The sequence below is a fragment of the Varroa destructor genome, unplaced genomic scaffold, assembly GCF_002443255.2.
Source record: "Varroa destructor unplaced genomic scaffold, Vdes_3.0 BEIS01000004.1, whole genome shotgun sequence".
Taxonomy (NCBI): domain Eukaryota; kingdom Metazoa; phylum Arthropoda; class Arachnida; order Mesostigmata; family Varroidae; genus Varroa; species Varroa destructor.
The window spans coordinates 29,396,618-29,414,649 of NW_019211457.1; the positions used below are offsets into that span (position 1 = coordinate 29,396,618).

Here is an 18,032-nt window from a genome sequence, read left to right on the forward strand (position 1 = left end):
GTTTTAGTGTGTTTGCCAGTAGGATTCGTGGTAAGTTTTCGATACAGCCCCAACTCTTTCCTCCTGTTGTGACCAGCTTATGTCCTGGATGATTTCCTTCTAAGCCAGGAGGGGGCGCCACAGTTTAGGAAGGTACCAGACTTCCTGAGGCGCCGGCATTTTTCGCTAGCCCGCCAAGCAATAGCTCTGCTCCTCCGAAGACTAAGTACTCCGAGATTCCTAGGTCCGAAGATTGAGTGAAAGAAAATTTGTGTTAGACACACTGATTAAACATCTTCATTGTAGACAGAAGAAGTTGTAAGTAGTGGATGTCGTTTGGTCTATTTGAAGGTGTTAGGAGTGGTACAGAAATGCATCGGCCGGGATGGACTGTTGTGGCGGTTATCGTACTCGAATTAAGTCATAGCTCGCATGCTAATTGGTGGTGAGTTATTTATCCGCGCAGTCGCGATAACTTTGTAACGACTTGCATTGTCTATTATGGCATTTGAGATAAGTGTTAATGGACTTCAATACTTAAAAGTAGAGCAATTTCGGTGATTCATTACAAGGCAGCAAATAAGATAGGCAGTTCTTCTTGTACCTGGTCATCTCTTGGTTATCGTCAAAAAATATATAGGCCAAAACTAGAGCAGCATCATGATCACACCATATTTTGAATTAGCGACAGCGTTGAAGACAAAACTGTTTAATGAGCGATACGATTTGCAAGAGTAAAAACGTCTATATAGATTGGGTATGTGATAACGGTTGACAAACAAGAAAAGGTTTCTTTTCTTTAAGTTAAATCATAGAGACGGACGGAAAAGCCTTAGGCTCAGTTTGAGGAGTATTGTTTCTATCTATTTTGAGTCGTCATACGCATAAGCACACCCACATCACTGGACCCGCACTGGCAAGATTTTTAGCTATATTCTTAAGAAATTAATTGTTAAAGAAATTAAAAACAAAGCCCATTAAAAAGTAAGAGTTCCTTTTAGTCTCTGCGGAGACCCTCTAACCCGACTTTTTAGGCTGAATAGTCATTAATGAGTTATCGTTAATATATAAAATCTATTTATTCTGTTTGATAGTATTATTGATAAAGATGTTAGATTCTAGATTAATCTAGTTGTGATTTAATTTAACATGAGTTAAGCGTTGGAATTAGGTCAAAAACGAAGACGTTCGACACTGGATTTATTCTGCGGATGCCGGCTATATTTCTCGCATAGTTTTTTTTAATAAGAATTGTAATTTCTCAATGCCATGACCAATTTCTAGACATCATGTTTTTTCAGTTCGATTGTTACGCTTTAACTGGTGTAGTTGCTAAGAATCTTCCGGTGACGGAGTGCTGCAGAAAAAAAAATACAGTTGTCCATAAAAACGTCTCATTTCTATAAAGCAGAATTTGAATCACACTGATTTTTAATTCAAAGAGATGACAACGCAGCTCCAATTTGTTTGTAAATTAATCTTTGTAAAGATTCTATACTGTATAATAGATGTCGGATATGTTATTTTTATTCTTCGTATCCATAAAATACCATGCCATCCAACAAAAAATTCATTTAAAAAATTCGTACATGTACAAGCCAATATTCTCTTGACTTTTTGTTTAAAAGATTTGTTTAGCCTCGTTGATGTTGCCTGTGCTCCTAGCGGTTGCGGTAGACATTGATGGCGATGATTTGTATCGACTTTTGTATTACATGAGTTGAATATAAAACTGAACCATGCTCAGGACATAATATACAGCCCAAGAAAAAGAAGGAACAGCTGCTTTGCTTGTGGTACAGTAGTACGCCACGGTTCCAGCTGAAGTGATTCTGAACACAGTGGCGAGCCTGGCTTGGCCTGGCGAGGAGGTATCTTTGTTCGACAGGACACTTGGACGCCTGGACTGGACAATCAACCAAGCGAACGCCCAATCTAGGTCATACAGGGACAAATTTATGACTTGAATTTATATGCCATTATGGCCGGTTCGCCAGCCCCGTAGGCGACAATATTTTAAGTCGTTGGCGGTTTTGGCGCGCGAAGCCATAAATCGAGCGATGACTTCAAGCGATGAGTTGGAGCTAAAATAGGCGAAATACGAAGCACACACGTAGGGAAGTGTGGATAAGACTTGCAAGTAATATCCGAAAAAGTGGGCACATGTCGACCAAATTACCCGTTTTCCTTGGCAGTCTATCTGGCACGCAGATTTTAGCTTGCGTTTTGTTTTGACCGTAAAATATTTTACAGACAGCCTTGAATTGTTCAATCATATCGTATCGAAAAGAAAGTATCAATTATGGTGCTTGTACAGATTTTCTGCTAAGTATTATGTTTTTAATGTAATCACCATCTGACATCATTGACAGACAAGAATCAGTGCAAACATTTATCTTGATAATTACCACAAAATACCTGAAGATTACTACATATTACGATCTTGGCTGAGATAAAACTAATTAACCAGGGATAATGACAATTAGAACACATAAGTAGCTTAGAAAAACGACTCGCTTAGACTCACATTTTCCTTATATGTGTACAGCTTTCCTAAAAATGTGCTTCTGTCCATCTTTTTATGCTATTTAAGGCGCCTAAGAGGGTGATCGCTAAAAATAAATGTCTGAAAAAGGCTTTCAGGGGCCTTAATAAATTTATTTTCGGTTTTATTTCACTACTTATTTCACGAATCACATTTGATTGAAGTTGGACAGATATACTCAAGATGTCGTTTCAAATATAGAGTATTTGCTGTTAGTTCTTAGACGTATTATTATGGAGGTTTTTACAGCTCAGAAAGCGCCTCACTTACTATATGTCTCGTATGATCTCCATCTTAAGTCGAGAAGAATCTATAACAAAAATCAGGCGATTTGGGATTCATAACCAGGTATTTACAAACGCTCCGTATTTTGCATAGAAGTGAGCTGATGGTCAATTATAACCGTAAATTACTATTAAAATGGAGCAAAAACAGTCGTTATCAAATGAAATACTTGAAACCTGTATTCAGTACTAGTCGTTTGAATCAAGGGTCCTATTTGTTGCCAGCTGGGCAACGCTGGCTTGCTAGAGGACTTATCTCGCGAGAACAAGATGCCCATAGGTGTGTACACGTTGAAGTACTTTTGCCCCATTTATCTACAAAACTATGGGTACGGTTAACCCATAACACGAAAGCATATACAAGTACGTTATTATTAACAGGCTTTTTTTTAAACATTTTTAGGTACTTGGGAATGCCGTCGGCCCTGGATGAGACGTCCCTTCCGGCTGCAGCGTCTTTCGATGATTTTTGCAGACATCATCTAAGCCCTGCAATAAAACACAGCAGCAGGTTGTACTCAAAATGTATATATTAACCCTGATTTGCTTGTTTCAAGTGTCATTATTTCTGTTAGTAGTACAGGGCTTGACCACAGTTCTTCAGTCTCCTACTTCGTCGTTTTCAAAGGGCATGCGCAAAAATGTGATATGTGACGTGCACGTTCTACCTCTACAGGGATATCTGCTCTCTCAAACGGCCAACATTGGAAACTATAGGCCGCGGTGCTCAAATGGGTATCGAAGAATGCCAACGACAGTTTCGCATGAGTCGATGGAACTGCTCGACGCAACCGGAGGACACGAAGGTCTTTGGAGGTGTCTTGAGTATCAGTGAGTACCAGCCGATACAAGCTTAACAAGCGTAAACATATGAACGTAACGAAGTTGCTTTTCATCAAAGGGATTTCGTTGTGCTTCGTTACGCATTAATAGGAGTCCATGTATAAGGTAATTTTATGATATGGTTTACATGCAAGAATCGATCGCTCTTATAAGTACAACAAATATCTTCAATCACTTACCATTACAGTGTCGGATCGACTTTCCATTAAAGCTTTTCGAGTTGTATCAATTAACCGCAATTGTTGAGCGGGTGTTGTACTTAATGTGATGCTGCGACGCAACCTAGTTACGAAACTGGCTATGAATGCCATTTCGTTGCACGACTGTTCTAGTTTTACTTCCAGTTGCATAGTAGCTTTGAAATGGTGTGTACAAGTGTACACAAATCCTGAACCAAATGTTCTGTTCGGTCGTCCCACAAAGAAACGCATGTTGTGAACAGCGACTCGTGGTACATAGATATCTAAGACTACTGGATGAACTCCAGTAAACCCTTGTCTATCGAAAGCTTGAGCATTACGCGAGCTCACTCCCTCTTTAAAACGTGGCGAGCAGGATGTTCTTCGGGGTCGCTTTAGTGGTCTCTGGGGTTTTTCTTTGGAGCTGTGTCCTCACTGACAACCCAAAACAGGTCTCGAAGCAGCAAGCTTGAGATATTGCTAGTTCAGATGCTGAATGCATCCAACTCTCGTCGGCAGTAAAGTCTTGCCTTGGCCCGGCGCCCTGAAGTCCATCAGATGCTACTCCAGAGGCAACTACCACAGTGCACACTTCTCCATCTGACTGGCTCATGAACAGGATTCCTCTGGAGATTCTCTGCTCTGTTTAGTAGCTTTTGTTTTGTTCATAGCTTTTATAGTTATTCTGTTCACCTCAATTACATTTGCCAATAAGCTGAGCTGGTAGTGCAGGGCTCACAGGAAATACGCGCGGGCTGTATAAACAAACCGACTGAGAGGATTCATGTTGAGCCTAAAATCTTTGGTTATAAATAGCTGCGTAAAAGGCGAACTCTCCAACAGGGCAATCGAGGCAAGTTTACGATATATTGAGAGCAGATAATAGTGCAGCGTTAGCCATACTCTCAGGATGATTTTATATAGTAAAGCGGCATTGAATGTTGATATATACTTTACAAATTCAACGAATCTCTTGTGTGAAATAGGTGTGGGTCGCCTGCTGTCAAAAGAAACAAGCAACAATTATATCTTATAACTGAATATGTGCACTGGTCATTTTAGACATATCTTGGATATAGCGTTAAATTTGACCGAGAAATAGATTTTGTACTGGGCTTTTCCGTTGAAGTTAGTTTTTTTCTTTACGGTACAGATCTGACGACCTGAATTTCCCTTCATCATTCAACTACTCGTACGTTAATCGGTTCTCATGCGTATCTCTTTTAACTTCACTCGTCGTAAATTATTAGCTGGAGTAAAAACCTTGTTTCAATAATTCAAAAAAACTGGAAAACGAAAACACTTCTATTAATTCAACACTACGTTTAAATATATTTTATCTAAAACGTACCTAGTACTTTTACAGTTACAATACTCGCCCACGGTCTGCTTTAGGCACAGTATTGTCCCTGGTTTTAGGACAAAAGAAGGAGCTATACCGATCAGGCCAATCTGCTTGGCTTGACCGATGCCACCAGACTGAAGCCTTAGGGTTGATATAGGTATAGGGGACTGATGGGACGCATGCTAGGAGCATGATGCGTAACTCTTAATAATCGCTATAAGGCGTTTATACCGGAAGCTACAGTGGCGGGCTCAGATCACCAGGCGAAGGGTAGAAGCTTGGGGGTATAGGGGGCTAACATAAGGCGACGACCAGATTGTTCGGACACTGTAGTTTAGCCGCGTGACGGCGGAGGCAGCATAAAGGCAGCTTTTATAACTCCACGGTCAGGCGTTTACCCATCAGGCCCCTTTCCATATTTTACTACTTGTCCCGACTCTCAAAGTATTTTGTGCCTTGCCTCCCCCCCCCCCCGACAGTCTCCCTTTATATCCCCATATCGTCCCGTATCCGCTCTGTGCCATGCAATGCTAGATGAAAATAGCTCGAGCCAGCGCCATCACAGCAACAAGAGTTGCAATGACTGGGAACGAAGATTGACTTGGTTCACGAGCCTTACTCTGTAAGTCACGTTCCGACTGATTGGACGGTTCGGGATTCGGTATAGTATGCTTTTGTCACTACGAGAACAAATAAAATTACATACAGAAGGACTGCGGCTAACTGCGTCAAAAACCAACTACCAAAAAAACCTAAATTCATAAGTGTGCTGCTGTCACTGAGTAGATATTGCTGTTTCAGATACGCCTCGGATATCTTTGACTATTAAATGAGGTATCAACGCTCAGCTTCGAACCTATAGCACCTTACTAAGTGTTTCTAATTATGAAAGGCAACATGTTACTACAACCCCACTTCACAGGGAATTAGTAATAGTTCAGTTGAAGTGCATTATCCTGTCATGCTGCAGAGGCGTGGTTCATGCATTAAAGCAAGCAACTATGACTTGGCATATAGTCATTCCTAGAAACAGCTGGGACGGGGTGAAACTAAAATTCCTTCGTTAATTGCGATTTTTTTGTCTGGCAACATTTAAAGATTGACGTCCAGAATCGTCAGGTGTAACTTCAGAAAAATGCTGATATTAAGTCAAGGATTTTATTACTATTGATCTACTTACAAGATTGGTAATATCGTAAGTTCAAGTGTTTTATGATAGACTTATTCTAGAATAAATAGCTTTCTTAGAGATTCGAATTTTCCTTACTTATTAAGAATTTGCAAACCTTGCCCCCTGGTAAATAAAATTAAATGATAGTTCTTAACATATATATAGGGATTAAATTTCTTTTAGTATAAAAATCGTTCAGTCTTATATTTGCACACAAAAATACGGATCCTGCCGTTTTCTATTAAGTGTTTTGTTAAGAATACGGATAACACATCGAAAACAATGTAAATTGTCCTTTACGTGCTGTTGAATTGATGGCCATATCTAAATTGCACTCTTAGTGGTCTCATATAGTGACCTCTGTATTGCAATCCTGAAGCGGTGGGCTTCATATGAGAAAATAAGTTTTTATTGTGCTTTGTTCGAGTCAAAGACATGCCCTGATGTCAGTACTTAAGCATGCTGAAAAAGAAGATGGCGAGGAAAATTGGGAAATCAGCTTTTATGAGGGCGCGGATCACTGTCCTCTCTCAGGACCATTTTGACTGTCCAAGTCCGTTGTCGTGTTTGGCCTGACCCCCGCCCTTGCTGGCACAGCCCGCTCGTGCTCGCTAGATTTGAGATCCTCGATATAAGGCAGCCAGGGGGGCTCGATGCCCCGATGTGTTTATCCGTAAGGAAGCTGTTTCCTGGTATTTCACTTGCTAGCTAGTTCCTTGATGCTTACTCTTATCTTTCATGTAGCTGATCCGTAGCGATATATCTAGCTTTAGAGTCGTTTCTCATTTATCCTAGCTTCTGCTGCCAACGATATGCTTTTGGTCGCCCGAAAGGCGGCCCTGGTGGAGATTGTCATGTCAGTGACTCACCTGTACTGAGGTAATGTTACAGCTTATGTCGGTGCAAATTATCTAAAAGTCGGATTCAGTCGAACCTGTACGGTAATTATTTTGAATATTCAAGTGGCGCGGAAGCGACTTCTAGAACAATTCGATGATAATCGCGTCAATGAAGATAATGTGATCGCAATTCTCATAGAAAAATAATTAATATTTACAATTTAATGATATAATAAATTACTAATTTAAGGCAAATATAATAAACTTTCCGTGTAATAGCTATTTAGCTGTAGTGCTAAGTAAGCCTTAATTGCGGGCGATCTTTTGATTTAGACCATTTAAAGATTTAATTTATTAGAAGCTATTACAGAAAGTAAAACGGCAGTAAATAAAGCAAGTCACTCTACGACACATAACGGAATATAGATAGTTGTTGCTCATCGTCTATGTATACAAGAGTTGACATGGTCCATATAGGTTTACTCCTGCGGTATTAAAACGTAAGAATACGTGTGACACTTGGCATATTGGAAAGTTGGGGCAAAATCAACTATTTCCAACGGATCAATCCTAAGATAGGGGCTTCCTCCTGAATGAGATCTTCCTGTAATTACTTATTACCGTTGACTTCACAACTAAATACGGTCGCCCTCTACGGCATTGCCATGTATCTATGTACACAGTTGATTTCAATAATAACTTATTGCCCATTCTAGTTGTTTTGCTGTCCCACCCACACGTACACAGGAACGGAGAATGCATATTATATGACTGACCTAGCGCTACACTTGACCAGAGTTGTCCAGCCCACTTTTACGATGTTTGCCACTAGGCAGCGTTGGTCTGAAGCAGGAAGACACAAACAGCGGCAAACAATGCCTGCTTCGCTTAGTCGTGATGTTCGCTCACGGCTTGAGCTAGCGCCGTAGCTTGGCTCGTCCTATGCAATTATCTAAATCCGCTCCCGCAGCCGCTACTAGCTACGGCTTCACCAACTCGCTGGCATCGTAGCTAAATGCAACCTAAATGTATCTTTAGTCTGTACTGTCTGCATGGCCGTAGAAACGACGGAGAAGATGCTCCGAGGACTTGCTGGGTTGCTAAGGCTGTGCAGGCGATCCGGGTTAACTCTCTATCGTTTTATTCGTGCGGCTGTTGCCATAGCGCGGCTACCTCGCGGGGTAATATAAGTGCACATAATATAGGACTAGCTTGAATGCTCCTAATAAAGTGGAGTGTCTCCTGTGCTGAGGTAAAATGCCAATCGTCTTCTCTGCTTTCTCCTAATGACAGGGCCATTACCAGGGGACAGGCAACTGTCAGCCACAGTCCGACTTTCCCTCTCGACTGGTCGACATAAGTTAACATCGCCCGAAATGCGAATTCGAGGCAAGGGATTGGAGAAGGATGGAGTGAAACTGGTTGTTATTAGCCAACTTGCACCTGCCTTTTAGCCGGGAAACCCTGGAGCTGTCTTTTTCTAACCTGACCAGCCGACTGCTAACTTGTGCTCATAACTTATACACGAACATGTATATTAGCGGCTATATAAAGAAAATAATGAAGCTTATGTTGTACACGACTTTAATTGGAGTTTTTTTTTTCATATTTTGTATGCGATTCGTCCTAGTTTTTTAAACACAACAACAGCCTTGCTCAGGGTTACAGTCAGGAAAATACTTGTAACTTAGAGTTCGTCTGTTAACACCTTTCACTTTACACGACAACCTTAACGTCTTGTACCTTCACTCCTGCCTATCTATAGCTCTGTAGTAAAACTAGGGTTTGACTATGTTTGTAGCAAGAGTTGCATCGAAGTTCAAAAACGTAATTAAACTATCACTGGTAGATGAGTATTACATACAGAGCAAAATTGTTATTTTAGCCATTTGTATCCTTACCTTCAATAACGTGCTTTAATATGCAGCATGTGAAGAAGGAAGCGCCAGTACTCCAATTGAAAAGGAAGCATTCTCAGCACTCACTGGCTAAACGTAGCTAATCTTAGTGAGTAATCATATTTAATGCTACAGGAATAATTATATAAATAAAGCTTTTATAGAACAAAGCTCAAAAACATCACCATGGTCAAGAGTGGGTCATCAACCAAGTATGTGTTTGTTTCTTAGATTTAAAACCTTTGTACCATTCATAATCTTATTATTTTTCTGCCTTTCTTTATACGAACGTATCTTTAGAACTATCCCATTGCTGTGGGCCTTTACACATTTGCTGAAATGCCAACCTAGCCCTAGTCCCGAAGAGTGCCAGAACTGCACAGGGCTAAGCTGTAGCGTGCAAATGAAACGTTTCTATAAACTGTAAGTATGACCTAAAGGCCAAGGCACAAAGATTAAATCAGTTCACGCGAAATTTCAATTCTAAGATTTACCTGTTTAACATTTTTCATTGTTTAACAAAATAAAAAAGTATTTCATACCAGGCCTTTGTAGCAAGGTTCTCCTTTAGCAATTAGAAAATCTGACTAAGTACAAAACGTTTGTGTATGGGTAAGTTTACAAAAAAACATACAAATACACTCCTTCAATGTATGTAAATGATCCACTCAACTTGGTTTCACAGCAGACAAAAATGGAGATCTGCGCAAATGTAGATGTTGTGGAACCGGATGGTTCGAAAGACGAAAATGTGTACCGTTGCTAAGCAAAATGTTCCACGTACCTTTTTTTTATTTTAATTTATAAAAAGGCTAAGATCTTCTTTCTGTACCGTCTAATCTATATACATGCTCGTTTTTACTATCGCTGCAACTGATAGATAGTCGGGAGAAGGCGTTCGTGCACGCGATATCCTCTGCGGGAGTCGCGTACTCAATTACGCGCGCGTGCAGCCGCGGTGAGTTGCATGAGTGTGGCTGCGACTCCGCCATTCGCTCGAAAGGCACTCGCGGCCGCTGGCAATGGGGTGGCTGCTCCGAAGATGTCGCTTATGGCGCTCGATTCTCCAGGTAAAATCTTCATATGCAGTTTGTATATAAAAGCTACCATAGCGGCACAATAAATGATGCATTATTAAGTAATAAATGCTGCTTAGTTGACTAATGCTGTTCATCTTCTAAATTCGATAATGATGGATTCTTTATTTTTGTTTGATTTTCCATAAACACAATAAGCGCTTTATCTGTAGTTAATTTGAATGTTTTTAGTTTAAAACAACGGTACCGATGTATGTCATTGTTATTATATCATATACGTTATTGTTATTAAACATATATATATATTTCTGTATGCTTTTATTAGGTAAACATTTTTTCAAATTATAATAAGTTAAATTAAGCAGAAATATAGTAAAAGGTAGAAAAATTTAGTAACAAAGCAACGGATTCTATGTTGCTCAATAAAACACATATTCCGTTTATTAAATAAATATGGTGCTTTTGTTGATTTTAAATGAATAAATATAGCGAAAATCACGTGATGTTCTAATGACACACGACTGCATAAGTAAAAATATAGTGTCTTCGGACACTAATTTTGAAAACTTACCTTTCCAATTCAAGAACGTGATATGATACCTTTAACATATCTTTTTTCTCGTTTGTTATCTATGTGAATATGTATATAATGAAAAAAATTATTATCATAGGGATTTTGTGGACGTAGGAGAAGATACAGGCAGCGCACAAGGTCTCATGAATCTTCATAATAACGAGGCAGGCCGAAAAGTAAGTCATATTGGCTTTGGGTGGCTACGATGTTTCCACAAATGTTTATTTATGCATCATGTCGGAGGAGTAATATTTTTGTTGTACTATAAAGGGGCAGTAGTTACTTTGATTCGTATCTTCACGACTTTTTCGAAAGAGTGCGGTGGACTCTTACTTGATTTCATACTTTTTCTTTGAATAGATTCACAGAAATAATGTGTCGTTAATTTTACGGCCTAGAAAGTAGTAAAGCAAAATTTTCTGCCAGTATGAAGTGTTGAAATTAATCTATTAAAGTGGTATCTAAAATCAGTCATTATGGATCACGTGTATTTTAGGCTCTCCGTAATAATCTGGAATTAGCCTGCAAATGTCACGGTGTCTCAGGCTCTTGCTCACTGCAGGTGTGCTGGAGGCGTCTCAAGGAGTTTCGGTAAATACGCCTATAAACTGTAATAATGATCTTTTATTTTATTTATTTATTAATATCCAGTATTTAGTATTGGATTAAAATGTTACTAAATTAGATATATTTGAATCTTGAAGATGGCACGATAGCGCTTTATTTACTTGAATTCTCACATGTTAACGAGACTAACGGAGTGAGACAACTGAGTACTCCAATGGTGCTCCCTGTATAAGCTCCGGCAGTCTACAAAGGGTTGTTTTAGAGTCAATTGTATAAAGCAGTTGAATTGGCTCAACACAAAACGCAAAAGATATATGCCAAAGTACATTTTTATTACGCAAGCAAAACGAACGTCGGTATAGCAAAGTAATTAGAGAAATATTGAAATGTTTTACGGTTGCCGTGGCTGGGATAATTGGTTTTTCGCTTTCCAGTAAATCTTTTAAGGAACATTTCGACACGTCTCTTTGATGTATGAAAAATATGAGATTCTGTGGCTTAGAGGTGGTGCCAAAACCATGGAATTATTTGATATATATATATTTGCTATTGCTTCTTTTTTGATATAAAATGAAATAATTCAAATCCAATTTGAATTTGTTGACAAATCTCGCTTGTCGTATCTTGCAGGTGTAAGAAAAGTAAAAGCATTAGCGCGTTGTTTTTTCATTCTAAAAAATTTCAGAGCCATAGGGGAAGAGCTGATGCAGCGTTATGATGGGGCAACTCAGGTGCAAGCTTCACTGAGTCGAGGCAGGGCAAAACTGAAGCCAGTAATGCGCGAAGTGAAACGGCCTGGCAAAAAGGATCTCGTCTACATCGACGATAGCCCGGACTACTGCCAAAAGAATGAAACGTTAGTTGCTAATCCTCGTACATTTCATAGCCATCATTCTCTGATGATGCCATATGAAGGATAATAATGATTACGTAGCACCGTTATTCACTTGTAGAGTGATACCATTATTTAAGGAAGCATCAACGGCTTGTGAGATCGATAGGAGTGTACTGATCAGGCCAGCTCTAGTAATATGGGTCTTAACATTATTACATAGTTAGTGGCATACTACTGTGTATGTAGATGTGCGCACTTTTATATTTCATAGTACGCATATTGATATATGTTTATGTTTGTCCTAGGTATCCAATACGTAGGCGATCATTTTGAGCCATTTTAAGACCATTATTAGATGACACATTTATTTGTTCAATGACGACCAATTGCAATGCGATAGTACTTTCACTTTTTTTTTTATTCATACAAAATGTATAGTATGTATCACAGTGTCATGATAAATTAGCGTAGAGTGTTAGTATGTGAAAATACAGTTCACCTACGGTTCTCTCATTAAAAAAGGCAACAATTTTACATATAATAGTGTTGTAATGTAAAACGTCCAAAAAGTGTTTTTACATAATACTACTGCTTTAAAAGAAACGTCATTTTAATTTTGCTTTTACATTAGGCTTTTAAAAATTGAGTGGCTCTCCCATTTCCTTGAACTAACTCACCAATAGTCGTCTATATATTTGATTCTTTTTCTATTTATAATTATTTTTTTAAACACGGTAATATTAAAGGTATTACAGTGTTTAAAAATGTGTTTACAGTGTCTGAAGTGTTTAGATCAAACTGCTCGCTTTCCAGATTACCCGATTATGTTACGTTACCAAGTGAAAATACGATCGTGTTCTGACCCTTTCAGATTAAATCTAATCGCATGAAAGACTACTGTAGAATCTAACGCTTGCTTTTGCAGAATAAGCCACGCTGAATACATAGACATAAAATAGTGACAGTATATGATATCTAAGAACTTAGTTTAGCTATGACGAGGTCTGATACTCATTGATTGCTGTTGCAAACCAGTTGCAGACGAGAGAGACATGCATTCTATATAAATTGCCTGAAATAAATGTTCGTACATTTTGAGAAAAACGGCTTGTGAAGCCTTACTAAAGGACTGAGTACTTTTTATTGACATTTTTAGTCGAAGTCAGCGAATTTCATTGGGATAAATGTCGTTGTTCCAAAAACAGGGCTGGTAGAGACAAGTGGTTTATACCAGCTTCTGATCCAGTCATAGAAAGATTTAAATTTGTTCTACCGAATTTTACTGAACTAACAAAATTAATGCATAGTAAAAGTATGGGGGAGGGGCCCACAGAGTGGATGCTGTGTTCTTTGCTGATTGGTATTTCTGGCCTGTTGTGGTGACTTTCTGGGTCTACCTTAGTCCGGAAGAAATATAAATTATCATCTTAGGGGTTGAAAAGTATATTATATGGGCTTCAATTGTTCAAATGGCATACATGACTAAGTCGATTCGCATAATCAGAAAGAACTATGATTGGCTTTAGTGAAGTTTATAAGAATCATAGATTTGACATTGTTTCAAAAACATTATGCAATAGTAAAAAAAAATGATTTGGCCTGCAAATGGCAAAGCTTTACATTCCTCATTGCTAGAACAGTTATAATGTACATTAAGAGAGCCGCATTCTTTACTATAATACAAGTCTATTTAAATATTTAGCAGCTGCAGAAAACGACGAAAACAGATTTAGAAACCAGTATAATGCTAATGGTAAGATTGCAGATGAAAGCAATGTGCTTCAGTGCTTCTAATGAGTCCGCAATTGGGCCAATCTTTTTTTTTTTTTTTCTAAACTTTTATAACCTCCACAGCTTCTCATATAAACTGCGTACTATATGGCCAGCAAGATAGAAAGCTGTCAACTTTTTTGTCATAATAAAAACCCTTGAGTGCGAAAACTATATCATAATCATGGGGTTGGTGGGCGGTATACCCAGTTATGCCAGTATCGCAGAGAACTCTGTAAGTATTACTGATAGTTTGTATACTGAATAAAAATTGTATGCATAATATCCCAGTGTAATATAGTGCATCTGCCGGAAACGGCATTCCTAATGACTGGTCCTATTTTGTCATTGTTACAAAGCATGTTCCGTAACGTCAGAGAACTTATGATTTAAAAAAAAAAGCTAAATAATTAATGCGATTGAATAGGCTTGCACTGAAAAACCAACATATGGCCCTTTTCGTTTTTTCGTTAAGGTTTTTTAATTTCTAGTTGTATTACTCGTGAGACCGTGGCAAACATCATAAAACAGACTGAGGTCTTCTTTCGCTATAGTTTTTTATGGTTGTCGATACATTCAAGCCTGGTTGCAACAATGATCTCTAACAACGAATCGAAACTTGTGAAATGAACGAAAATTTATCAAGCAATTCTTTTCATCATGCTCATTCCTTTCTTCCAGGCTAGGCGTGTATGGCACTAGCGGACGAGCTTGTAACGCCTCAAGCTACGGACTTGACGGATGCCGTCTGCTGTGTTGCGGACGGGGCTACGTGACCATCGTACGAGAAGTTGATGAGAAATGTAACTGCAAGTTTGTGTGGTGCTGTGAGGTTAAGTGCGAAACCTGTCGAGTCAAGAAGGTTGAACACTTCTGCAAGTGATAAACGAAGTGGCCCTCAGAGAAATTCCCACATTACACTGATATGCTATAATGCGAAGATAAATATTTCCAACTGAAACTGACATAACCTAGAAGAAGTTTACTAGCGGCTAACTTAAACCGATTACAAGACTAGATAATCAGATTAGTGAACACCAATCTGATGTAAAATAGGCGACAACTCACAAAAAGGCACAATATCAGGCCCGCATGCGTCGCATTATACCGTTAACAGCCTGATCGACTAGAAGCGGCCACACATCCAACGACCTTTTTTCTAAGTTGATGTCGGTGACTCACAGATATTTAGACTCATCACACAAACTCTTTGTCGTCAGGGCTAGATTTGTGTAAGTTTCAATGTCGGTCAGTTGAAACCCGTATTCCATGAAAAATTTCTTAATCATATTTCAAGCAGTCGGAAAAAACCATATGGTAAACTTCTTTAGATCACACGAACTTATTTTGCCACAAATTTGCTTTGAGTCGACACCTTTCTAAAATTAAGGATATTTAAGTTTTATCAGAACAGTCTAATTATAAGTAGTCATTTCCTACGTGCTCAGTATTCGATTCAAGCGATCATTAACAACTAGCGAACTACTGAGCTTGATATTAGCAAACGAACCACATCTGAAAAGGAAGTATCTTTTGAACTTTATCAGAACGCGAGGTCTACTTTACCAGGCTTCAATGGCCTCACGCTTTTCGACGAGTTTATCTCTGTTGAAATGTTGCAACTGTTGCAATATACAATAAGCATACAATTTCCAAATACTACCGAAGCAGCACATATCCATATCAATCACTTTGATTGTTCTGCATAGCGTTCCTTCATTTTATTTCAACATTCCACTATTTCCATATATATATATATATATATATATATATATATATATATATCTGTGAATGATGTAAAAAAAATCAAAATTATTACATAGTCTGCTTGTCGGCCTATGTGTGGGCCATTCATGTAGTCTATGCAAAAAAAGAGTGTCCAGCGTAGCGCCATTTTGAAAATTGTCTTTACGATACGATTTATATATGATACGTTAAATTCTCGTTCGCGGTCAGTTGGACGAAGTATACAGTACTATAGCAAATCACATATTAATTTTATACGGTACGAGCATTATCACCCGTAGTGTATGTGACGTAATCACTTCCAGCAACATTTGACCTGCCATTAGATAAATCGTAAATTGGAAAAAGGACCGAAGTGGGACTCATCGATTTGACATAGACCATTGAACAACAAAGGAGCATCGTTCAATATTACTCCAATGTTGCAAAGAACAGCTTGAAAATCGTTCGAACAGAATCGATGGTGGCATTGTATTATATATCCTATGCCTCGAATGACAACTAAATACCCATAGTAGCATGACCTATTTGCGATTTTGATATACTCGAAAGATACTTGCATAATATGGCAAAGCTAACTGCGTCGAAGTCTATAGAGCAGCATGATTACATAAAACTGGAAAAATAAATTTCAATAAATAAATCCATCTACGGTTGAGTGATCGGTATCATAATTTTAGAAAAAGACGACGGGACACCATTAAATTGCTGCTATTAGGAGTTCACTTTGTCCTGGCAATGAACAATCGCCTGTTTCAAAGCAAGTCTTGATACAAGCCAATATTATTCGATAAAAGGTATCTTAGATTCATTATTTTGAGCTATTGGAAAAGGTGCCAGTACATCAGCTAGTCAGGTTCTAGTCATCGCGTTCTACGAAGCTTTGCTAACATGGAGAAGCTATTATAGGTCGCAAACGGGCTTTTTACTTTCTACAAACGTGGCCTCTGCCCAGTATGCTTTTACATAGTTTATCGGTTCTGTCGAAAGTTGTACCAATTTGCCCTAGGCGTAAATGGCTGCCACCCAAATACGTAGCCCGTTTAGCCGTTACACTAAAGTGACGAGGTCATAAGATACATGGACACTTTTCAATTAGATTTAGCATCAACTAAATACATTTACCATAGCTCTCAGGGTATATGTGGGCCACCAGTATTTCATATGGACATTGCATTTTCACCCTAAAATAAGACAACGATCTACCAGGTCCTGCCCTGTTTAACAGTGAATATACTACAAGACAGGCATTTTTAGTATCTGTAAATGCGAATCTTTTTGCTGCGATCCAGCTAATGCAAGTTTGGCAAAAAATTAGTTAATAACAAATAGATACACATTTTGAAACGACGGGTTGTATCTACTCCTTTAATTCTGACGTACAAAAGAGGTCTTCCATAAAGTTTCCTTTTACTTTTTACTGATTTAACTATCTGAAAAAAATGTGCAGTAAAAAGCACCATTTTTTTTTTTAGTTTTGTCACAGACGTTTATATATAGGATATAAACGGCGCTCTCCCTAAACGAATTAACGTATCTGGTTTTCGTACAGCAGAGCAATCTGGTAACACTCTAGACGACGGCACTTTTCCCTTCGACGTGGACCAGCTCGAAATATACTATCAGCATATAGTTACTCAACTTATGCATACGTCACGGTATTCAATGAACACGCTATGACTTGTAATCATTAACTAATTGTTATAAGTTTCTTTGAGCGACGGAGTTTATTTGGAGTTACACTTTGCAAACTTTTTATGTCAATTAAATTTTTCCACTTAAAGAAACAGCAATCGCTAAAAATTGTAACAAACGACGAAACGTATTGCGTCACGTGTCTCCGACATCGTGGCAAAATAGCGATATTGGGTGTAATACTTTACTGGTATTTTCTACTCCATCTAAAACAAGGATTATCTTTTCACCCGTCCTTCATTAAGAGAATACGAAAGGTTATAGTTTGGGTACTTCTAACGCGATATAGTCATATCGTTTTCTCCATGGTGTTATCAAACTAGAAAAATAATACGTGAGGTGCATTAGGCACAGGGTACGGCACCTAAATTAGGACAAACTGTGGGAGGATGTTTACTCTAACGGGCATACGTTCATCCCATGTTCTTTGCAGCAGACAGAAACCAGTACTTTCTACAACAAAAGAAAAGACTCATCATTGCGAATAAGGATGCGTCAATTTCAAAATTTGAGCGAAGGTCAGCTATTGTCCAATGTGTACGTACTATGCGAACTCCCATTGAGACTACAGACTTGTGCCACCCTAGATCGACAATGTACCGCGTCGCAAATAAGTATAAGGCTGAAGAATAGACAAAAACAGTTCCAGCACAGCACGGAAAAAGAGCACTGCAGACTCCAAAGTTAACCGTTGCTGTTCAAAAGTGCATTTCTAATGACCTTTC

At 38.7% G+C, this 18,032-nt stretch overlaps 1 protein-coding gene across 1 annotated transcript; it reads left to right on the forward strand.

Moving 5' to 3' along the window:
* Positions 1–176: 176 nt before the first annotated feature.
* On the forward strand, positions 177–16,270 carry LOC111248767 (protein Wnt-4-like). Its single transcript, XM_022801673.2, has 8 exons — positions 177–424; positions 3,212–3,319; positions 3,485–3,639; positions 9,964–10,153; positions 10,792–10,870; positions 11,191–11,285; positions 11,947–12,117; positions 14,548–16,270. The coding sequence occupies exons 1-8, from the start codon at positions 309–311 to the stop codon at positions 14,747–14,749; spliced, it is 1,116 nt and encodes a 371-aa protein (XP_022657408.1). The 5' UTR covers positions 177–308; the 3' UTR covers positions 14,750–16,270.
* Positions 16,271–18,032: the final 1,762 nt, after the last annotated feature.